We start from the raw sequence: 24,510 nt of genomic DNA, 5'->3' as shown, positions 1-24,510 counted from the left end.
TTCTGTTATAAACTTCATTTTATGGAGGCACAGTGTGCGCACTCAGGTCCCATCAGAGCATCGGTGAGAGTGTGAGACCCTGCATCGTGACCTACCAACTTCTAACCTCTGCGAGTCAATCGTGCAGTTTGAGCAGGAGCTGAATAACGTGACTGAAAAAAATCGCACAGTGTCTGCCCAGCTTTAGGTGTACTGTCGTCCGAGACTTGCACCGCAGTGTCGGCGTTTGTTTCCCTGTTGGCCATGCTTCTTGTTGTGGTCATCTGTTGTCTTCCGGTATTTTCTCCGCAAGCGACCTTTCCTCGACCAATGAGATGAGCGGTAATCTGAATTGTCATACTCGAATTGTCATAAGTGTGCTGTCAGCTCATTGGTCACAAAGCAGGAGAGGGGCTGGGAATTATGTTTTCAAACAAAGCGTTAATTCCATTAAAAGTTATAGACTACTTTTGATTCTCACTGTATTACGGGACAAAGTGCGTCCCTTATTAGCTCAATACGGGACGTGTACTTTTGTTTCGAAATACGGGACGATTCCGTATTTTAAGGGACGGTTGGCAACCCTAACTGTGCTCATACTGCAAATTTCAAATTCATCAGCAAGTTAGCGTGAGGCTACTTAGCGGCTTACCTTGCAGGCTGTTAGCATTAGCGCTGGTGCACGTGGGAGGAGGGGAATTCTGGGGTCGGACAACGGGGGCAAATGCGCTCTTCTGCTTGACGGCTGCAGACACCATGTTAGCTGGAGAGAAGGAGAAGATGCCAGAGGAGCTGCTGCAGTTGGAGGGCAGGCTGGTCGACGACGCCATCGTCGGGCTGGACGGGACGACTGAGGGAAAGAGAGAGAGATGGGCAGGAGAGGGTGTTTTAGGAAGGGGCGTCATAGGTGTATGTCAGGGAAGAAGGACAGGAAGGGACGACGATGGCAGAAAGGGGGTTAGAGAGAGGGCCGAGGGCAGAGGACAGGCAGATGGGACGAACAGAAGGGGACTGGTCAATGGATGATGGCAGGAGGGGTGACATGTTGTTTTCAGATCAACTGGCTCAGACTTGTTTTGCTACCTGTTGTGCTGTTAAGCAATTATTTGGCAAAGAGATTTTCCATATCTTACACAAAAATGTGTTTAGTTGGAAAATGCTGAAAATGGCCTGAGGTCGTTTTTCCCCCCTTCTGATCAATCTGTTTTGATGACTCATCCTGTGCTCAGGGGATGATAAACATCTCCTCAGCAACTTTAGGTACTGTAACCTGTAATGTGTTTTCAGGGCAACTTACAAACAAAGCTCCCACACATCTACTTTATCACAGATATTTATGCTAGAGGTTTTAACCAACAAGGTTTAAAAAATTAGAATACATAAGCAATATGCTTGCCCACTGGCTCTTTGCATTTTAACTGCACATTAGGCATCATTCACCACCTTAAAAGCACTCTAAACAGTTGTTAACCATATGTCATGTAATTTAAGGGCTAGATGTGGATTTGTACTTTTGGGACATCCCCTCTGGAACGGTGGATTGAAGATTTCAAATGCAAGATAGAGAAACTTTTTGAACATATTCATATCTAAAAGAGCTTCTCAGTGCTTCTGAAATGAAATCAAAAGCTTTGTACAAGATAGCCGTTAGCTGGATTTACTGTGGCCACTGTAATTCACCCTCATGAGAGGCACACACAGCCAAATGACCCAACTCTTCACAATCCAAATCATGTCCTCTGACATCATCCCATCCATCCACTTCTCTCGGGTTTGTCTTTTGTCTGCTAATACACTAAGAGCATTTCCCCCTTCAGTGATTTTACAATCAGCTGAGCCGTATTTCACCTGCCCTGTGATATCTGCCTCTGCCTTTATTGTTGTTATTATCCAACACTTAGCTTTTATGGCTCTTCCTGACAAATCCTTGCAATAAAGTCATAATCCATTTATGAAGGGGCCTAACTAATCAATTAATGAAAATTGGACCTACAAAGGCAGGCCGAGGGGCCATTGATTGAAAGTGTCTGTGTGGGGCCGATGAGCCTGTTAAAATACTTGTTAACACCCAGGAATCAAAGAGCTGAAATGGAATTGCTTCTCTAGCAATTAGTTTATTGATTTAATCAAGAGTCTTTAATGTAGAGGGTGAGTGTGTGTGAGCAGAGGTGGTGTGTGTGTGTGTGTGTGCACGTGTGTGTCGAGGAGGTGTTGGGACGTGCTAGGTGATCTCCTCCCCTGGCCAATAAAGCGGGGATTTGTGTTTGACTCTGCTCTTAAAGAAACAGATGAGCCAGCTGAACTGAAATACTTTCTCCTGTCGTGTCGATTCTTGTTTCCTGCCGTGCTTCTCAGTTCCTCTCAGAGATGTCTTCTGTACAAAATGCTGATCCCCACCCAAACTTTCAGCTCTAGTATGCACTGTATTTACTCACTAGCATAGGGCGAGTTGCCTGCAGATCCATTGAGGAAGTTGGGTGAGGTGCCCAAGGTTGCCATGCCAGAGTTAGCGTAGCCATTCATGCTAGTGGAGACAGAGCTGTAGCTACTCTGCTGGGGAGTAGAGCTGGGGACATAACCATGAGGGGACACACTGCTTGTACTCCTACTGAAACCTAAAGACAGAGAAAGAAAGGGGGATGGAGAGTGTTAGAGGTATAGCAGATGGCAGGCATACCAAAACAAGAAAGCCTACATGCAGCTGCTGCCAAATGCTCCTTTTTTCATACTAATGGACATAGCATTACAAGCCAGAAGAAATGTTTTGCTTTTTCTTAGAAAAATCTTAGACAGCATATGGGAGAGAAAAAAAGCAATGAACAGAGTGGAGGAAGAATGATATGAGAGGGATATAGCCGCACCCCCCCTCCAACGCCTGAAACAAGAGGACTATCACCCTGCTGGCTCCTCTTCAGAATTAGATATATTGATAAGGCAATTAACGGTAAAAGGCCTTGGCGGCTCTCTTGTAATTTACAAAGAATGAAGCTAGTATTTCTGACAGGACCTTTCATGCTTTACAGGGGCAGTGAACAGAAGGAGAACAATGTAAAATGGAAGACTATAAATACACACTGATCAGCTACAACACTAAAACCGCTGACGGGCAAAGTGAAAATCATTGTTTCACTGCAGTGTTTTGCTGTGAAGCCTCGGGTACTGCCATTCATGTGACGTGGTAACGCCCACCTGCACATTGCCCTGCACGACGGTGTGCCCTGCCTGCACATGAATGGTGCCCAATCTGTTCACCCGGCCTTCAAACTCTACAGGATTCAGGAACATCCCTCATACACGGATGCATCACTCCACATCACAAACTGCCAACATCCCAGTACCAGACACTACAGGGCACCCATGGGTCAGAGCTGCTTTGAAGACACAAAGTGAGCCTACACAATATCTATACAATATACAACATGATAACATAGGTGGGGGAAAAATGGCTGGAACTGAACATCTGAAATTTCCACTCTCTAGTGTGGGGATGTCAAAACGGATTTTACTGAGGTGATTCTGGCTCCCGGGCTTTATGTTTGACACCCCTGCTCTAGTGTAACAAAGGCTACTCATCACAAGTATTGTCTCACTTCTTCATCACTCTGCTCCTCCCTGATTAAGTTTACATTTTCATCTAATATGAGGGTGAAACAAACGATAGGTTAAAAATGTTTCCGGATGAAAATGAAGGGCAGAGGAAGCTCATTGGAATTATTGAGATGCATCCAGAGGCTGGTCCATCCACTCTCCTCTGGTTCCCCCGATACATGTGATGAATCACCACTGACTGCACCCACATCTCTCTCTGTCAGACAGGGGCCGACCCCAGTCTAATATACACACCCCTAGGACCCACTCATATTTCTCCATCGTACTCCATCCACGGCTTTCTTTTTCTCCATTCTTCACTCTCTCACCATCTTTCTTTCAAGTTTTCCCCGTTTCTTACTGTCACCTCTCCTCCTCCTGTCCTCCTTTTTCACACTTTCTTATTTGCTCCATGCTCTTAAATCACTATCTCTAAATTTCCCACATGAAAAATAAAATGCCAGTTGCCCCCCCCCCCCCCCCCACCCTGCTGTCATCCCTAAATGGACAACAGCAAATAAACATTTTTTCCTTTTCCCATGACAATAGGCCAGAATTGTTTCCTGGTGTGTTTGCTCACCCTGATTGGCTGTTTGTGCCACCTCTGACCCGGTGAAAGAGTTTACTGCCATCATGCCAGCATGAACAGAGCTGCTGCCAAGACTGGCTAGCTGGTTGTGCCCTCTTGGGACTGTTGTATAGAGGGCCTCCGCGATATCCGCTGCTCGTTTCAGAATCATCTCCTGACGATGAGGAAGGAACAAAAAAAAAAAAAAAGAGTGGTGGTCAGTAACAGAGAAGAAAAGAGAAGAGAAGAGGGAAAATATACCCTTGATGTTGGCTTTGTAGCCTGATAAGAATGCTAGATCTCCACTCAAGATACTGCACATGTAAATCTAGCAGAGCTGAGTGGTTTTTATCAGTTGTCGCTGGGAGTGGTGGGATTGGTTCAGTAAATGGAGGAAAGGCTCATTAAACAGACACATGAGATCTTTAGCCTGCCTCTTCCTCCCTGTTTTGGGTTTCCATTCTTCCTCCTTCAGACTCAAGCCTTAATGCCACTCCTCCTCTTCAACTGCCTTCTGCATTCCCTCTAATCTCATCTCCACCCTCTGCATTGATAAAAAGCTCTAACATAGTCTAGCGTGCATGTTTGTGGGTCCCAGATCTTGCGCGAACACGGCAGGGTGCTACATCGCCAGCAGAGATAAGCGCCTTTGATGCTGCCACTTGGCCCGAACCACAAACAAATAATAATGTCTAATAAGAGATATTGCTGTTTGTGTTTTTGTCTGTGTGTGTGTGTGTAAGAGAGAGTTTACCTGGTTATTGTGAGGCATCCCGTACAAGGCCTCCACCAGATCTGCCGCTCTCTTTAAAATCACCTCCTGCAATCAAGCGCAGACAGAGGAAGGGGGATTGATCACAAGTGTGGCGGCTCAAAGAGTTCAGTCACTTTTATTACATTTCACTCCTTGCATTATGCTGTGAATGCAGAACAGAGAGAGTGTGAGGGAGAGGAAAGGGGTAGACAGAGGAAGGGAGAGGAAGAGAAATGGGCCCATCCCAGCACTTTGTTACTAGCTGGGCAGTTTGGGAGAGCAGAGGGAAGATACTGTTATCTGTGAATAAAACATGAGCCTATATCTCTCTATCAGTCAACTATCTTCCACATCTTCTCACTCTCTCTCTCTCCTCTGTCGCTGATGGATCACGAACCCGCCGCACATGATCACACATCAATCTCATTTAACACAACATATCATCAGGTTGACGGCTATACAACTCTCCTCGTCAGCCGGGACACACCCGTCTCCTGCCCTGTATTAACCCTGGTAATGATCCGAGTGAATAGCCCTGTATCCACTTTGTGTGATAAATGTAGAACATCATTGCTCAGGTGAAAACCGCCGAGTGGAATTTCCCACATCAAACATTTATCCTAACGCAGCTTCTCCGCACTCATTTTCCACCGCTTACAACCCTTTCCCTCCTCTCTCTGTCTCTATTCTTTTTTCCTCCCTGAGTGTGTGAGTGTGTGACTCCAGGCAGTCTTTATATATATATGTGTGTGTGTGTGTGTGTGTGTGTGTGTGTGTGTGTGTGTGTGTGTGTGTGTGTGTGTGTGTGTGTGTGTGTGATGTCGACACCTACAGTCCTACAAAACCCTTTTTAAAAGTTAATGTGCCGGGGCCAGGATATATGCTGGAGGCGCGACAACCAGAAAATTGCAGCCCCCTCCCCTCCAACCTTCTCCTCGTTTCTTTCTCTTCCACTCGCGCACACTCACGCTGTGCGTTATACTCTCCTGAGTGTATCCCTCGCTGTGAACAAGCCCCGGAGCATGTGTGCTCTCTGTTCCGTGACACGCCGCCTTTCAATCAGACCTCATATTGCACACACACGCAAACACACACGAGTGTAACCGCACACGCAGCCATGCACATGTGGAGGCTGTCGAGCACGCCCAGGACATGACGAGAGGGTCAGCAAAGCAATAAAGATTGTAGAGCGCTGTCCGAGGTGCTAAATTCACTCAATAATGGGAGCGCTGCCTCTGTGTTAACCTCCCATTACTAGCACTATCTGGGGGAGGCAGAAAAGGAGGCGAGGGGAGGAGGAGGGTGAGAGCTGGGAAGAGGGGAGACCAGAAAGGAGGCCTGTTTGAGGTGATTGAGAGATGTAGAGGCCCTAGGAAGGTAAGTGGTTCTTTAGTATGTATGCACTGCTCCTCGCTTCCTTCTCTCTGCTTTTCCTCGACGCCCCATGCCTCCCAGGGATTGCTAGATAGTTAGATGGATGGATGAAGGAAAAAGAGAGGAGGAGGAGGAAAAGAAAGCGGGGGAGGAGGGGAAATGAAGGAAGTGCGAGGCATTAGGACATGAACAGATCTGCAGTTGGAGTGTAACGGTGTTCCGGGAGCACTCGTGCAACATCAGTCTCTTTATTTAATTTTTTTTTTGCCCCTCTCTGCACCAGCCATTCTGCTCGTTCTCCTTAGGTCTATTATGTGCGTGCATCTCCTCATTTATAATTCACTCTCCCCTCACCTGAGCCTCCGAACTACTTTCACTTGCCCCCCCCCTTTAATCACTCTCTCATGCTCCTGTGCCCTGTCTGTACCTATCAGTCTCTCGTTAGCGAAGGGATCTGTCCAGTAGCTAAACGCGATTAGGCAGCGCTCCAGAGTCATTCTGATAAACAGATAAATGTGGTTAGCGCCATGCTGCCTCCCTAGCCCTGCTGCTGTAAGGGGAGACCATTTCCTGGGCGCAGGGTCTCTTCCCGTAAAGTCAGGCCCACAGAGACGTCAACAGGAAGGGGAACCTGATCCAGAGCAGAGCCTGGCCTCGTCTGGCAGGGCGGTCACTCATTAGCCAGCCCCAGACCCCCAGCCACACCGCAGCCTTAGCTAAACACCCTGCAGTCTGGCTACCCAGCAGTCCCCGCTCAGTCTGACTGCCTGACTATTCTACAGCACAGTATGGGGCTGTTTTCAGCTGGATCACTGGATCATTATCGCAACATACAGAGATAGAACAGGGGATGGTATATATCCTGCCTATTCTCTGCACGCTGTATGTGTATTGGGGGTGGGGCGGGTTCGTCAAAGTGCCAATATATTGGAATATATTATAGTCCCAGTCAGTTGAATCTAGTTTAAAGACCCACCAAAGAACAGCCACACAGAGGCTTGTGCCAAGGTAGCTTTGAATGGACATTTGTAGCTCAAGAAGTTGCCAGCATATGCCCCTCTCCTGCCCCTCTCTAATGATTGAGGCCAACAGTTGAGAGAGAAGCGTGGTCAACAAACTGTTATTACCTCAATAAAGGCACAAATCAATAGAGCTGAAATGAACAACCAGGCCTGCCAGCTACCGCTGTTCATTTAGAAGTGAAAGAGACACCGCCAAGCGAGGGAGAAAGAGGAGGAGAGGAAAAGAGATGGATGGATACAAAGATATTTGGAGAGATACGGGGGGTTGATAGGCTAAAGACCAGAACTCACCGGGACAACTCTTGTATCCACCAGACATGACACACAGTGAGGACAAGTGATTTCTCTATCTTCCTTCTGCATCTACCTGTGCTCTCCATCTCTGCCTGGTGGTGACTTCCCTCCACTGAGTGTGTGTGTGCGTGCACATGAAGGCATAGAGAAGTCTGTGTGCATTTCTGTGTGTGTGTGTGTGCTGCATTGTGGATAAGTGTGTGTGTTGGAAGTAATAAAGTCCACCCGGGGTTGACTTCGATCCACTGACCCAGCAGGAGGTAAGACTGGACAGCTATGATGGATCACCTAACCTGCTTCTGCCTCTCTCTTCCTCTCTCTCTCCCCTCAACCTCCTTTCCTCTCTCTCTCTCTCTCCCTCTCTTTTCCTCTCTCCATCTATCCCCTTTCCTCTTCCCACTTTGCCAGTCCAAATGACCTTATACTCAGTGGAAGGATGAATAGAGTCGCTTGTGCATTCATTGCACAAATAAAGTGTTTGTTTGAACAGAAAATGACCATGAACATGTGGTTAAATGTTTATGTGCATAGTGCATAGTGTCATGTATGGCCTACTGTCTATAGCGCATGGTTTGTTCCTCTGTCTAAGAGGTCATGCTGTCCTTGTGCCATGTATATCCTACGTACTATGAAACTCAAGAGGTTTTCAATACATCTTTGTACCAGTGTTACCAAGACAGATTCTTGTGAATTTATTGTGCTTGGCAACTAGTGTGAGCAGACACATGAGAGGAGCAGAGGCACTGTACCTTAGGTAATCTCTCTTGATCTCCAGGGTGTCTGGGAATGACCTTCTGTAACCTCTGGAAGCCGTAGTCTATGGTTGGCTCGTTCAGCGCTGAGCAGGAAGTGGAGGGAAGCAGGCAGAGAGAGAAAAAAAACATTTACAGCTTGATCCTTAATGATGAAAACACCTAATGTTCAAAAGCACCAGAGAAGGTACGGCGGGAGAAGCAAGTGACAGCAGACATAACTGAATCCATGAATATTTCAACATTAAACTAACCACGCTGAAAAATGTGGGTTTTCTCTATTAGGTCTGGTGTGTGTCTTTGTTTGCCTGTGATGTAATGAATCTCTCTCTGTCGCCCGCTTTGGTGGTTAATAAAAAGACTGTCAGGAATCAGGGAAAGTGAATGTGTGTGTGTGTCCTGTGGTCTTGCGTTGATCAGCGACTAATATAAGCAATTACAGAGCTTGGTTCCAATATAACAAAGGCTTGATCGCTCCAGGGAACAAGCTAAACACACACATGCGCGCACGCACACACACACACACACACACACACACACACACACACACACACACACACACACACACACACACACACACACAGTCAGATCATCCAGGCAGCAGGGAGAAAGCACTCTCTGCATGCTGTGGTCGTGCTTCGGTAATTGAATATGAGAAGGTTTACCATGAATATTTAAACATTAGAATAAATACAATGAAGATCTGAGGCTTATAGTACAAACACTTCAGAGGAGGATTGTTGGATAAGTGCTCTCTCCACATAATTCATTCCTAATGTACTGTCTCTCCCTCTCCTGTCTTTGCGGGCTGCCTCGGGGAGTCAGGGCACAGTCTTGACAACTTTCCTGCGCTACAGCCTTTAAGACGCTGCTTCCGGACAGAGTTTGAAACAGTAAATGTGCGCTTGTATGGAAGAAAAAGAAAAGGCGCCATTGCACGTGAGAATCGCCTGTATGCGTCTGTGCCGTCCGTCTGTTTCCCCTGTGGGTCGCAGCTTGGACGTTTCCTGGGGGCTGATGCCCTGCTCGCCTCACATCTGAGCAGCCAGGCTGACTAGGCGGCCCCCAGAAAAAAGGCCCCTAGAGGCTATGAGTACAAGCTGTCCTGCTGGACCTCCAGTGACTTCACCACGGCTCCTCCTGAGCCCGCCCGCTCAAACACACGGACCGAAAAAAACAGCGTGCGGGAGCGAGAATGGGTGATGCTCTGTTTTGGCAACACAAATGTATTTGGACAGCTCTCCCAGTGGAGTGTTCCAGCGATCCATAAGAGTGAATGAAAGGAAAGGTGAATAGCTAGAAGCAAAGACAGCAAAGAGATGGAAAAGTCGAAGTAGAGATGCCAGAGGCTGGCTCAGCTTACAGAGAATGACACACATTACAGGGCCAGCTGGTTTGCTGATAAAATAAGCCAAAACAATGAGGCGATCACATGCAACAAATAAAGTATGAATTATTTCCGAGGACAAATATTTGACATTACTTCCCTATTCTCTGATCTCTCTAAAGCTTTAAGGAGGATTTGCCCTGGATTAGGCCTTCAGTCTGAGGAAGGGATTGTTCCGACAACATCCTCTCTTTCGTCTCAGAGGCTTTTGTTTTTATGATGAATTTTTTATCAGTTCCCCACAATGTGCCAAATGAGCCTCGAGTGAACAATAGCATAAAAACCCAAGACATACATAGATACCCCTATTACAAATAAAGAGACAATTTTGGTAATTGAGAGAGGAAGTGATATTGTCTCTGCTCGTTTTCAAGGACCATAAACCAGAAGACGAGTATGTGGGGGACAAAGCCCATCACTAACTATCTGCCTGTGCCTCTTTGGGGATTGTCTTATTTTTTTTATGCCCTTATATCCATGCTCAATATCTCACATTTTACACCAAGAATTAATGCTAGAAGAAGAAAAAAAAAGAAAAAACAACTTTCCAAGTTGGAAAGAGGAGTGGTGCGCTGCTGCCCTCCAGGATTCCAAGCACACTCTCCTATTCAGGTATATTTATAATCCTTAGCTGTCGCTCTCCAGAAGAGCAAATCAAAGCCAGTAAAACATAACTGCCATAAATAAATGAATAGATGAGCAACAGCTCTGGACTGGAGGGATTCACCTAGCAATCACCCACATCAGATCAGATCAATGCTCATGGAAATTTCATGAAGCCTAGAATCCACATCGCTTCATATTTCACTATAATAACCCACAGAGCCGCAGGGGGAGTGTGTACGAAGGGGTGGGTGGGTGGGGGTTTCGGATGGATGTTTGGGGTGCAAAGAGTAGAAGGTCGAGTGGGGAGGGGGGGGGGGGATCAGGGATAATTGAGAGGTCAGAAGAGTGGAGTTGTCCTGGAAACACAGAGCAGGAGGAGGGGAGAACAACAGCCAGCGTCCAGTTGCCCTGTCTTCTTCTCCTTCTGTGTCACAACACTGTGAGTGTGAGGAGGTGAGTGGGTAGTGTACTTGCAGGGTTAGGTAATTGGCTCTGAGGCTTGATGTTAACACCTTAACAGGCCCTCAGACAGCGGGTAAGGAGCTGATCATATCACAACCTTCTGTTTCTCTCTCTCTCCTCCTCGCTCCTTACTCCTTCGTCTCCCCCTTCCCTCGTCTCCCCCCACCCCTGCCCGCACAGCTCCCCCCCGTCCTTCCCTCCCCTCTGCAGTCTCCAGTGCTCAGGTGTGATCTCATAACCGCTGCCTGGCGATCGATGCCGCCAGTGGCAGGGGGTTCAATAGCCCTGAATTACGGCTTCATTTCTGCTCACCCCCACCACGCCCCACCCTCTTCACACACACACACACACACACACACACACACACATGAGAGCTCCCCGTCCCCCCACCTCCAACACCACCTCTCTCAAACATACACGCACAGCACCCCCACCAACTACTCACAATCCAGATCAATACCTTACAATCTAATTTTTATCCATTTTTCCATAAACCCTGAGATTGCGTTTATTTGCAGAATCCGACAAGCTAAATAAAGCAACGCTTGAACATGTCAGGGAGACTAATGCATGGCTGGAAATTCATACACAGAAAACAGATGAGTAGAGCTTTTTGCTCCTAAAGGAGAGGAGAGGCTGAGCCTGAGAGAGGGCTGGAAGGAGGGAAAGAATGTGTGTGTGTGTGTGTGCAGAGAGATTCTACAAATCAATGGAGGTGTGGATACTACTACAACCTAAGCTCTAATTATCTGTTGCAAAAAAAAAAAAGAAGTGCATGTCGACAGTTAACAATACCTGACAGCATGGCTTCTCGCTGGGAGAATGCAAATTCTGAAAAATCCAGATGAAAAGTGTGCGCTTGAATTAAGATATAAGAAAACACGAGAAATCATTTCCTCCGGTGAGCGCCGCTCATTTCGGCGGGGAACAAAATAATCTACATTCGAAATTCATTTACATCATCATCATGGAGCAGATGCTCCCGTAATAAGAACGGAGCATGCTAAAGAGGCAAGACAAGCCACATGGTGCAGAAAATTAATCTCAATCTCAAATAGAGGTGTGAATTTCCTCGCAGTTAAGACTGCGTGCCGTAAACGGGAATGTATGCAGCTATCTCAGCTGGCCTTGTCTCCAGCTGTAGACCAGCCGTTTTAATCAACAGCAGGCATCCCGCCCAGGCTCAATAAAAGACAGCATTCACAAACAGGAGCAAGACAAGTAATTGACCAGCTCGTGGCTGCACCCCACTTTTATTGCCAGATGACTTCGTGCCACATTCGTGCATCTGTGTGATGTGCGAACGTGCTCATGCGTGCGGCGATCCACGTGTGTATATGAATGTAGACTACGTCTGTCTATGTTAATGTTAAGTTTGTTTATGCAGCAACATGTGCGGGAGATTTTCCCGCTGATTATCATGCACGCGTCTCCAAAATTATGATATCAACACAACCAGGATCACATATACTTAGGAATTTAAAGCACTCTGGTGATTTGTAATTAAAGCAGTGCTTCTCAGTGTGCATCACCAGCAGATTTCACCACAGTTCGGGACAGTTTAATTAGAGCTAGCACTAACTTTAAACTGCAGACTCTTGTTTGCAGCACTTACCTGTGTCACACTTTTACAATACAGTGTCTGCACTGTATAAAATGAGAGACAACTGACAGTCCTAAAACTAATTTGGAACACACAGGCAGGCGTGCAGAGACGGAGAGAGATGTCAGCAGCAGCTGGTTTAAATTCTGCTCTTGACTTTTGTCTTTTCTCCCCCCCTCACTGTTCCCGTGCCTCTTTGCCGCAACTGAGTGATGTTTCCTACACACCTAATCTGCACTGAGCGCTGAAAAACTACCCCTAATGTTTGTGCGTGCGCGGATGCGTGTCACCGTGCGCGGTGCCAGCCTTAATGTGAGCCAGCAGAGCCTTTTAATATCAGCAGAAGCTGTAGTGGAAGCACTAAGCAGACAAGGCTGCATACTGAGGAGGGAGGGATTGCCTTTTGAACGACAAGGGTGATTCATCAACTCCCCCAATCTATGGCCGGCATCCTTGTGTCGCACAAACACACACACATGAGTACAGGTACACACACATAGGCCGCACTGGTTGGGTATTATCATTTTATGTTGCATGGCAAAAAGAAAAGAGAGAGCTTCCTTGATGAATGTTACAAAGACAGCAATCTAGTAAAAGGTGATACACAACCAAACATGGAGATGCATTTGTACAGGGGGGGTGGGGGGGTTGACCTGATAATGAGAGAGAGGGAGAGAGAGCAGAGGAAAGTGAGGGAGATTAGGGAAAGCTCTCAGCCCCAAAGGTGGGTAAGGCAGAGGGCAGAGAGAGGAACAGAAGGGGGATAAGGGGATAAAAAGACAGAGGAAGAGCAGGGAATTAAAAAAAAACATTCTTCTATTCTTATCAGTGGATAGCTTAATTGCCTTTGATGAGTCTAATTGGAGCTTTCTGAAGTCTAATGGCACAGGAGTCCTCAGAGACGGCAGAGGACACATTACTGTAATAGCTTCTCTTCGAATTTTCTCTGCACCAAAAGTTCTCGTCTCTTCTTTTTTTTTCATTTTGGTGGTGGCTGGTTCTAGAGTATCGATAATGATGCAGAGAAGGGCGGAGGGGATAAACCTATAGGTAGGGCTATGTGGGTAGGTTTGTGTGTGTGTGTCGGGTATGTTTGCAAAGCAGCAGTAGCAGCAGTATCGGGTATGTGTTGACTTAATTAGGTCTGTGAGCTGCTCGCTTTCCTCTCCTCAGCAGAAGTTGATTAGCAATGCCAGCTGTCCCCAATGTAATTCAGAGCGTGCATGTGTGTGTGATCGCGCATGCACATGTAATATAGGAGTATATGCATGTCTGTGAGTGTGGGGATGTGTTGATGTGTGTGTATGTGCCGGCTGCCAGCTGCCACGCAGCGCTGCCAATCCTCCATGATTAGTACCCACTGGCAACTGGGCTCAAACTGGTGCCAAACAGACCCAGGAGGGCAACATGGCCCATGGTAATCCTCCATCCCTCGCTCCCATCTTTCTCCTCTCTCCTCTTTCTCATCCACCTCTCTCTCTCTCCACTCACATCGATTGCTTTTCTGCTCCAAATGCCCTGCTCATCCTCCCCTTCTTTTTTTTTCTTTTTTCCCGCCGCTAAATGTGAGCAGGTTTCCTCCTCACTGGGAGAAAGTAAAATGACAAAAACCTATATTTGAGACGTACAATTGCCCACGGGGGTGGCTGGAATGAAGTGTGTGAAAAGTAGAACTGGGGTCTGTGCCTCGACACACTTGACTCTGTCACCGCCAGCTCTTGGCACGCGGCACCGTGGCGCATGCGCTCGGCACCCAGCGGATGACCTCTTGCTACCTCTCACCTGTTGAGATTCTTCTATGCGCCTCCACGGAAGCCGAGCATGGAGGGACAGAAAGCGGGGAAAGAATGAATTTGTTCAAAGAAGCCGAGTTTTGAATAAGTGAATGTGACAAGGTGAAAGATTGGAGGACTAGGAAGCGATAGGGCGTTTATGCAAGCGGTTGCCACATGTCTGGCACATTAAAAGGCTGCGTATACACATATGCACACCTACACACACTTATACAAACACACACACGCATAGCTCTATGGGTTTGGCAGAGTGTGGGCTGTTGGACAGCTCTGGCATGGCAAAGGCTGCCCACCCATCTGCCCTGTGTCTTAGTAATGCAGTTACTTGTCAGCGTGCATGTGTGCGCTTGGACTATGTTCACACTTACGTGCAAACAAACACAGGCATCCTATTGCAGTCTTCCCCACAAGAACACAAAACACAGTCATAGCTGTGACGCATAGGAACACACAAGATGCAGGAAACGCTAGCAATGTGACGCACGCGCGCTTTCTCTCAATTGTGATTTTGTCAAATGTTGGTAATTCCAGCCGGGGCTTACGGCCTAAGTCTATCAGTGGTTGAGATTACAGACAGATTTATGTGATTCACAGTCTCCCAGAGGACCTGTGGCCTTGCATTGGTTAATCACAGCTTCACATTCACTCTCTCTGTGCCGCTCTTCTCGCAGCGCCTTTTTCACTCTGCACCAGCGTGCTCTGATGTAACACTCGAGCTATTCATGCCCCTGTGCTGACCATCAAAAAAATAAAGTAAATAAATAAATAAATATCACACACTCCACACGGACCTCTTCCTTTCTGAATCGCGTCTTCGACAGGGTCAATTCTCAATAATCCCACCAATCAAAAGGTTAATCCTCCTCCTGACCTTCACCTGCTTCATAAAAGAGGGCAAATGCTTTTCCTCCTCTGATCAGCAGGCTTTTTCCACTGAATTATTGAGTTCTGTTATTGAATTTTAAGTTGCTTAGCATGCACATTTTTCACCAGAAACAAAACTTTAGGAATACAGATATATATATATATATATATATATATATATATATATATATATATATATATATATATATATATATATATATATGTATATATATATATATATATACATATATGTATATATATATATATAGATATATATATATATACATATATGTATATATATATATATATATATATATATATATATATATATATATATATATATATATATATATATATATATATATGTATATAACAATAAAGTGAGATTTTTATAAAACTTAAAGTCAGCGTGTGAAGATTTTGATGTGCTTATAGCTGTCAATTTCTTCTACATGAGTTGTATGTAGAATTGAGAGAAACTGGGAGAAAAGCCAGCAGATTGGTAAATGTTAGTGTAAAGGTACCTGTGTAGATGAAGCGTCCAGGTGTGCCTTTGCAGAACTGTTTGGATTTGTAGGAGAGTGTGACTTCCACCACCCCGGGGATGTGTCTGGGTGGAGTCTGGACGCGGATGGCATGGGGGGTGATGAGCTACAGGAAAAGTAGAAAGGCCAGGCAGATTAATGTGATGATACTTCATATCTAAACATGTGCACCGGTGGGGGTGGGGGTATTCTCGGCTCATCTCGGACCTTTCCTCTGCAGCTTTGACTTTTTTTCTTTGTATAATCGGCCTGAAAATGATGCGCTTGGCTACGAGCCCTCAGGTGGCCTTGTAGCCTAAGGCAATGTCACTGTGAGGCTTGGGATGGTTATCGGTGCTGACATGGACTCTGTAAGAGGGGTTCAAAAGCAGTTATCTGTTTATGAATAAAACACACTTTTCCTCTGCGTACGCCTATTGAACAATGCGAGTTAATGTATAATGCGCCTGCCCCTGTCTCCGTGTCTGTCAGCTGAAGCTGCCGTTAGTCACATTAAAGCACAATTGTGTCTTAAACAGGCTCACTTAGTGCAGCTGATGAGCCCGCTCGCCACGCACGTGTGTTCACGCTGAAGGGTCTTTGAAGGAAAACGGTAACAAGACAAAACACAGATGAGACCTCGCTGAGTGCTTGTTTCCTGCACGCTGTAGTGAACGAGCACTCAAAACTAGCAGTGCTCAAAAGCTATCACTGCTGCTGCCAGCGCTTTGTGTATGTGCGCATGTATGTGTGCATCTGTGTGTGTGTTGTTCTAGCTGTCCTTTTCATTGCTCACTTAGCTAGGCTTTCATTCTAGCATTGTTTGGCCCCACTCACCTCTCAGCGAGATAATATAGGAGCTTTTTATAGAATTATTCCTTTACTAAAGAGAAAGCTGTTTAGCTGCACTGCTCACTGACCTTCAATTTCACACATAGACTCCATTTACATTTTAGTCATGTAGCAGATGCTCCTTACAAAGGGATTCATACTGTACGATGTGAATATATTTCAAGACGGAAGATAGCAACGTATTAAAAGACAGGAAGAGAGGTGAATAGCAATATGACAGAAGTGAGAGCTGACAGAGAGAAATGCAACAATAGGCTTCTATTGAGATTGTTAAGTATTTCTAATATGCATTTATAGCCCTGCAAACAGTTATTTCTTATAGTATCATTTATTAATCATGACTGCGATTTCAATTAAAAAGCATTTCCAAAAATGCTGGTACTTTGTGTGAAATGCAAACAAAAACAGAATGCTGTGCTTTCCCATTCATTTAAACCCTATAATAATGTAGGAATTGCATAAACATGTGATATGATTTGTTGGAACTAAAAGGATTTACTTTGCTTTGTTGAAAAAAATCTCAAATTTTAGATTTTTTTAACACCAGCAACACGTTTTAGAAAAGTTGGGATAGGGACATGTTTACCAATGTGTTGCATCACCTTTTCTTTTAACAACACGATGCAAGTGTTTGGGAACCGAGTAGTTGTGAAAGCCAAATGTTGTCCTGTTCTCGCTTGATGCAGGACTTCAGATGATCAGCACTGCTGAACATGACTCAACAACGACATATGCTTTGTTCTGTTCAAATAAAGGAAAATCGTTTTTTAAGGGTTCTGGTTTTTATCCGACAACAGCGTCACACACTGATCCATGTTTTCCTCCAGGTGATTTTTATTTATGTATTTGCCCAGCTTTTCCATATGCTGGAAACAACTTAACATGCCTCATTTTCAACATTTGATGTAGTTTTGGTGGAATTTAAATAAGGCTATTTGCAGATGGTTGCTCTCTGTTTAGTAATAGTGATTTCATGCAGTGTGGGTAACAAGGGTTTATCTGATTATATTATTTGTCCATAAAATAATTACAACATTATCAAAAGTGTGATGCTACAGTGTTACAAGTTTTTTTTTGGCACTTTTAAATCACAATTATGTATTTAATCTAATGTAAAAATAATGGTTCCCAAATGAAGCATTTAAAAGACTGTTTGCCCACACTGGCTATATAAGAAGTGTAACAAGCCAATAAAAATAAAACAAACAAAACAACACAAATATGACTAAATTGTGACTAACCTCACTCCAGACCAGCATTGTCCCAAAGATGACCTGTAGGCCGTCAAAGAAGTTGTCCCCGATGATGATGACTGTTGCGCCCCCTGTGGTCCAGCCTTCACTAGGGCTGATGGCTTTGATGCTGGGGGTTGCTGGAAAAAAAAGAAAAAATATATATAACAGATTAACTGCTATCCTAATGAAAGCCTAGAAGGTCTTTTGCTATTGGCAGCATGCATAGTCCTCTCTACTTTCCATCTCTCCCTCTCTTTAACACACATGCGCACACACATACACATATATCACCTATCGCCTCTCTCCCAGGGGTCGGGGGGCGAGTGAGGAATACTAATCAGAGTGATTATATTCGCCCTGTTATTAAACATCACCCCTGCCCCGCGTGTGAGGGTAGCGGCAGTGCACTTGTTTTATGACACGTGGCAAAGCGTGCGGGCGTGTAAATGTCAGGTGTGCTCAGTGTCTGATCAAAGGCCATGCGACCGGGGAACACAGCAGAGCCAACAGTAGCTCTGCCCTCTGAATACACTGCCTTCATTAGCCAAACACTTAGCTCTTGCTCAGCTGCCTGTTTCATATATCTGTGTAGTAGCCAGTGTCTCAGAGCACGACCACATGGACTCCTTCCAGCTTCTGCCCGGTACATTTGTAATGGGTTTTTCTAAGCTCCCAGTGTTTTCCTTCTAAGCATATTCTTCGCATCTTATGGGACAAAGTACGTGGGACCACAACAATAAACAGCATTTTCAATAACTGCCATTCAGTGTGCTTTTTGACCTTATCTCTTGGTGTTATGATTGCTGGGTGTGATTGAAGAAAAGAACAGCATTGGGAAAATACATGTTTATACAAGCTAAATCTCCTCTCCTTAACAGATATGCAGCTTGTCAGACATGCTGTAATTCTGTAAAGCGGCATAATCCACTTTAGACTAGGCTGACTTTTTTCCCTGCAGCCTAGCCTTTGCTCTTTGCCTGACTCCCTGTTCTGTTGATCCTCCCCAACAAGCTGGAATGATATTTAGCCCCCCGATACGCCTGCAGAGATCAGCGTTCACCAAGCAGCAATCTGTGGCCGTAATCATGGCCTAAGATGCCTCCTTTTCACAGCCGCTGATATTATGTGCGCTCGATGTGCATGTGTGTGTTTATGTGTGTATCTGTGTGTGTGTGGATTAACCAGATGGTGGAACGTGAATCCATGTGATAGGATTATACTTTGGGGTGTTCCTCGGTGCCATCTGTTCAACTCTATGCACTGCTCATCTATTACCGCCTGAAATGGGCCCCAAAGTTGCGCATCCTGCACACAAACTGAACCCACACCAGAAAGGGGGTGGGGGGGTGGGGGGAATGGGAAACTACTGTCCTCTTTTTAATGAAAAAAATTATTTCTCTATTCTTTACACTGTTGGGCACTTTCCCCCCATTCTTTCATCACATTTACATTTCTCCCTGTAACCTGTTCTGTTCCTTTTACTCCTCTTGTTCCTCCTTTTTAACTCCCATCACCGGGAAAACTGAAAATCAGAGGGGAAGAAATTCCCAAACAAATCTCTATAACACAAGAAACATCTGTTGGTGTCCTGTGTGGACTCTTCTTTATGTGCAAGATCCAAGCCTCGCTGACGTCTCCAATATGTCTCATCTTTGTGAACTTTTCTAATCATCTGTGAGACCAGTCGCAGGGACAAGTGGTCCACCTTGCCTCTGGAGAATAGTCATTAGAAAGACTTAACCATAACATTCAATCTTAATGCAATCTACTATAGGCCATCATGTAAATCCCCGCTTATTTTTTTGTCATTATCATCCCTGAGGTTGACTTTCCTCAAAGAAAAAAAAATATGTTTCTCTTATTCAATGTCTGGGAAATCGAAATGAGAAAATAACTGGATTAGGGACTTGGGAATCAGTGCAGGCTCCTAAATCATGTGCACATGTCATTATGAAGTATTAAAGGTTTGGGTTTGACTGTGCATGCGGGGGTGTGTATGTATGTGTGTGCAAGGGGCTTTTCAGTATGTGTATGGGTGTGTTTGAAAACCTGAGGGATGGGGAGTGATGGAGGGCTGGAGGATAAAAGCAGGTCTCCGAGGAAATAAAGCCAGTGTTGGCTTTAAGCAGAACAGACCTCATAAGACACATAGTGCTTATGCGAGGCAGAGTAGAAGGCCCAGAGGCAGAGACCTGAGGGGAGCAAGCCACAAGGGAGAGACAAGAGACTCACTAGCTACCACTCACTCCTCTCTTAGCTCGAGTTAGAAACCCTACAAGAGAGGAAAGTGAGAATCCAGGAGGAAACAGGAGAGAGATAAGAAAGAAAGGAGGTTGGAGGGGAGTGGAGTGGGAGACAGAGGAAGGGTTGAGTGTGGAGCCAGACAGGGGGGAAGGGGTTGAGAGAGGGAGGGAGAGGAGTGGAGTCATAGAGAGAGAAATAAAGTGAAGGAGACAAAGAAAGATGGGGAAGAGAGCCGAGGTGTTTTGTTCTCGCTTTAAATACCGTGTTCCAGGTAGGATGGCGTTCCTTCTGACGGGTCCAGCCTCCGAGCTCGGCGCCCGTGTTTTGAGTTATTGTGCACAAACATGTTGTCGGAGACGGCCAGAACGTGACCCTCCACGCTCACCGTAGTCGACACAACCACCTGAGAAAAAGGAAAACCAAAAGAAAGTGAGAAACAAGGTGTTAAAAACAACAACCAGCACCCTGTTGTGGCTGCTTACAAATCTTCAGTAATTGAACGCTGTCGTGATTACGCCGGACAAGCATTAGGAGTTCTTGCAAAATGCTATGTGGATTAACTTACTTTCACACTGAAGTAAACATGTTTATACTTCTTTTGTTATATCTACAATTTACCAAACACTTCATGAAGACTGGTTGATATATTTTCTAGGAATAAATGGGTTTTAACATATGAATCACTATTTTTGTAAAGTATATACATTTATTTTAAACATGTAAAAGAATAAAGCACAACTGACATGTATGAATATTAAAAAACCCAAATATATTAATCATCTGTATATAAGTAAGTCAAGTTTTATGCTTGAACGTGAGTAGGAAGAAGTATAAACTTATATGACCCTACTGCTCCTTCCTGTCTAATGAATGACAGCAATATCTTACTTTCACATGACCTGCCAGTCACCTGCGCTATACATACGTGTACCCTGAGATTCACTCCCACCCACACGCACACACGCTTACACACATTACATAATCTTTAACCTACGTTTAACAAATACTCCTATTTACATTATAATATTTATTCGTATAGTCTCACACGTTCATGGCTTTTAGGACTTGTTTTTTTTATGAACAGTATGTTTTACACTTTTTAAGTTTTACTTCTATTATTTGTTGTCCCAGAGGGGTTAATTTGACATTATTTTGCTTGCTTTACCATATCTGTGGTGCTTGTTTAGTAAAAAAAAAACCCCACTTTGGTCACTTAAGAAAATAGCTGGGAACACACAGTATGTGTTGGTGATGTATTAGCAAACCATAGCCTACATTTGCCTACTTACACATCCTGTAGATGTGGAGCACTCTCCTTTTAGCTATGGTTTGGTCTCCACCAACCTCTGAGAGAAATGGCGTGCTCTTTAGCTGCTAAATACCTCTCTACCTTTGCCAGCAGCTCTCTGCACTGGACACATGACACCAATGATCCGTAATAGAAATTCATAGGAGAATTCCTTGAATGCATATATGGGGGTTGTTCACATCTGGACATCTATTAGCCAGTTTAGATGCACAAATGCACGTGCAAAGTATTTTGTATTTTTATTATAACATGAAGAGTTAAAGTGTAACTTGTTAGGAAAACTTTTAAAAATCGATTCTGATTCACTGGTGATTCTACACATGCAACACTTATGTCCCTTTGCAATTAAAGTTATTGCTATTTCCTCATTCACTTAGAGAGGGGCTTCAAAATAACCACCAAATTTGTTGCCAAGATGGCTGCCAGTGGCGAGCCTTTCTTCCAGAAGGAACAGGAAGTGTGTGCACAGTGGATTCTCAGAGCTTTTTCCCTTAAAGGAGCCAGTGGCTGCCACCAAAAACAAAGCTGTGAGAGCAGTAGGAGTCATCCAAACCTGTAGAGTTGTCAAAGCAAAGAGCAGAAAGATGCTTTGAAGAGCTTTCAAATAGAAAGCTGGGTTTATCATTCCTAACGGGTTCACATCTACTTATCATTTCATGAGGCATTTTGCAGCTTTGTTTGTGGCGTTTTCATATGTGGGTTTAGAACTGAACGTTCTTTTGTTGTGATGCTTTTCTCTGAGTCCTCAGGACATTTGTTTATTAATTCTTTTGTAACTTTCGAACATTTATGCTCTGTGGCTTCTGGACATTTTTACTAGAAAGAGATCTTTTGAATTCTTTCTGTTATTCTTTGAAGGGAAGGAGATTCTGCTGTGGTTGTGTGTGTAGCCTTAAAAGAAAGAAGAAGAAGAAGAAACAGACAGAAGTGTTACTCCTGTCCACTATAAACACTGAGCTAGGCATTCAGACAGTTATGTATCACCTGAAAACGCCTCATGTCTCGAGGGTTCCCTGCATTCTTCAGGCAGTTCTGGTTACACTTCAGGAAGAACTTGAGGAAGAACCTGCACGTGCAAGAGAAACAAACAGCAAGAGAACCGAATGAGCTGTTGCAACAGCACCTGTGAGTCACTGAAACAGTGCGAGCTCCCTTCAATAAAACACACAACACAAATAAAACAAATAAAAGAGCAGTGGCAGACAAGGCTCATACACTATCCCACCATCATCCATCAGTTGTTTATGACAAAGGCACTTTTCTATGTAAAAACAGCTCCGGGATATTGAGTAAGATGCTACCTTGTATATCCATCTCTTGGAGCTGCTGTCACAGCTTGCCATAAACTCACCAGGGCAGACGCAGAACCCCCCCCCCCCCCACCCCCACCCCCCACAGCTGCACAGCCGTGTGACGGAGGTTGTGCTGTAGCTACTCTGCAGCATAGTGTTGTCATTCCTGCCTCTCTCAATCTCAGTGTGAGAGACCACATCAACAGCACCTGCCATGCATTATTAATAGGCTGAGATGGCAAGTATGGCTACCCGCATCAATACTTAATGAAGGAGGGAGGGAGGGGAAGGAGAACGGGGGAGAGAGGGAGGGTCGGAGGAGTAAAGGGGAGAGTTGTGGGGGTGGGCTGAAAAGCAGGAAGGGGGACGGCTGACAATTTATTCCCTAGCCCCACCTCAAGGCTCGAAGCCTGACAACTTCTTCTTTAACTGAACCTACACCACTGTACGTCTCGTCACTCTCCCTTCTGCGCTGTCTGTCTGTCTTAAAAAACAACAACAACAACGAAAACACACAAAAAACACCAAAATCAAATGATCCGCGAAAATAAACAGCGCCGTGTACAAATAAACAGGAACCCTCAAAAGGGGAAAATGAAACTACAACACACGCCACCACCACCACCGACCCCCCCCCCCCCCCCGCCCCCAATCCCCCCCCCCCCCCCCCCCCCGCCTCCCACTTCCCTTTGAGGTAGCTCAAAGAAGTGCTGACAGCTGAAACTGCTTACAATACAGATCTCGACCAGCCAGTGAGAGAATCACTCCTTTGCTCAGCTTTTCTTTCATATGTCTTATTTTCTCCCCTCTGTTCATTTGTTATGGCTAGGATTCTGCACTGGGCAGCGCGTTTGGAGCCAACCGCCTCAGATATAATCATGCACTAGTGAGCGCATCACACACACACGTGCGGGCACACACAGACACACATACAGAAACATGTCAAGAGAAACACTGTAAGTAGCAGCGTGCCTTGGACAATTGCTTCATCTAGGGATACGAAAAAAAAAGAGAGAGAGAAAGGAGCAAAGAAGATAAATGGACAAGCTGGAGTTATGTCTCATTCCAAGGGCCAGCCTACTGCTGTGTGCATTATAAGCATCTGATGTAACACAAGAACTCGTGAATTTATCCCTGACAACTTTTAAATGCGTGACAGCTGGTTAGTGGTAGATGCTCCTTTTGAAGCAAAAGAAGAAGAAGAAAAAAAGACTCTTATATGCTCTCAATAACAAACTGTCTTTCTCTGATGCTCTGTTTTATTCTTTGGCTTTGTTTGTGCTCTGATTTACAGTCTCGCTGGCTCGAGCGGCCAAATCGAAATGAGAAGGGGATGGGAGAAAAAGAGGGGAAAAAACAGAGGAGGCAGAAAGTGAGAGGAGAAACTGATAGAAACATAGACAGAGAGACGAGTAGACAGTATGTGAAATCTGAAAGGAGAGACAGACCACCCTCCTGTATATTTTAGAAGCTGTAGGCCAATATCTCAATAATTCATGAAGCAGAGAGATGGAGTCCCCCCCCCCCTTTTTTTTTACAGTGGCTGTTAGACCCCACAGACTGAGGGTCTCCCAACTTTCTTGTCTCCTCGAGGTCAGGGAGCAGCCTCACAGACAGCTGTGGCCTACCTCCACTTGTCCAACATACTCCACCTTCCTAGCTGCGCCTCCTGTTTAATTCATCGATTCTACGCTTTCTTCAACTGCCCTCCTCCTCCTCCTCTTGCTCCGCTATTCATGACAGATAGATGATGGATAAGTGGAAGGAGAAAAGTTAGGGTCAGCCGAGTCAGAGGTGACCAAATCAGAGGGTTAAATATTAGAGTTTGGAGGAGGGGGTTGGGTTGCTCCTGAAACACAGCGAGAGAAAGTCAGCACGCCTCATATGCTGCTCTATATGTCAGCATGCGGATCTCCCACAACCGCGCATCATCTGATTCATTATTTACATGACTTAAGGTGTCTCGAGTCAGCCGTGTGGAAACATTACAAAACTGCAGCGAGCTGGT

The 24,510-nt window shown here is 45.2% G+C and overlaps 1 protein-coding gene across 5 annotated transcripts in view; it reads right to left on the bottom strand.

The window, feature by feature from the left end:
* Window positions 1–24,510, bottom strand: part of LOC146677363 (transcription factor COE1-like) — a 57,660-nt gene that overhangs the window by 5,697 nt on the left and 27,453 nt on the right. For all 5 annotated transcript variants that reach the window (XM_085421257.1, XM_085421231.1, XM_085421223.1 and 2 more), the window contains exons 7-15: window positions 22,195–22,276; window positions 20,163–20,304; window positions 17,664–17,794; window positions 15,571–15,697; window positions 8,329–8,417; window positions 4,890–4,955; window positions 4,148–4,310; window positions 2,415–2,594; window positions 632–829 (exon numbers count right to left, since the gene is read on the bottom strand). In XM_085421257.1, coding sequence (XP_085277383.1) covers window positions 632–829; window positions 2,415–2,594; window positions 4,148–4,310; window positions 4,890–4,955; window positions 8,329–8,417; window positions 15,571–15,697; window positions 17,664–17,794; window positions 20,163–20,304; window positions 22,195–22,276 — 1,178 coding nt within the window. The remainder of the gene's footprint in view (window positions 1–631; window positions 830–2,414; window positions 2,595–4,147; window positions 4,311–4,889; window positions 4,956–8,328; window positions 8,418–15,570; window positions 15,698–17,663; window positions 17,795–20,162; window positions 20,305–22,194; window positions 22,277–24,510) is intronic.

Source organism: Rhamphochromis longiceps, linkage group LG2 (assembly GCF_057381845.1).
Source record: "Rhamphochromis longiceps isolate RC_006_pf linkage group LG2, R_longiceps_female_GT1.1, whole genome shotgun sequence".
NCBI lineage: Eukaryota > Metazoa > Chordata > Actinopteri > Cichliformes > Cichlidae > Rhamphochromis > Rhamphochromis longiceps.
The sequence above is the reverse complement of the archived record's forward strand: the minus strand, read 5'-3'. Positions and strand labels throughout refer to the sequence as shown.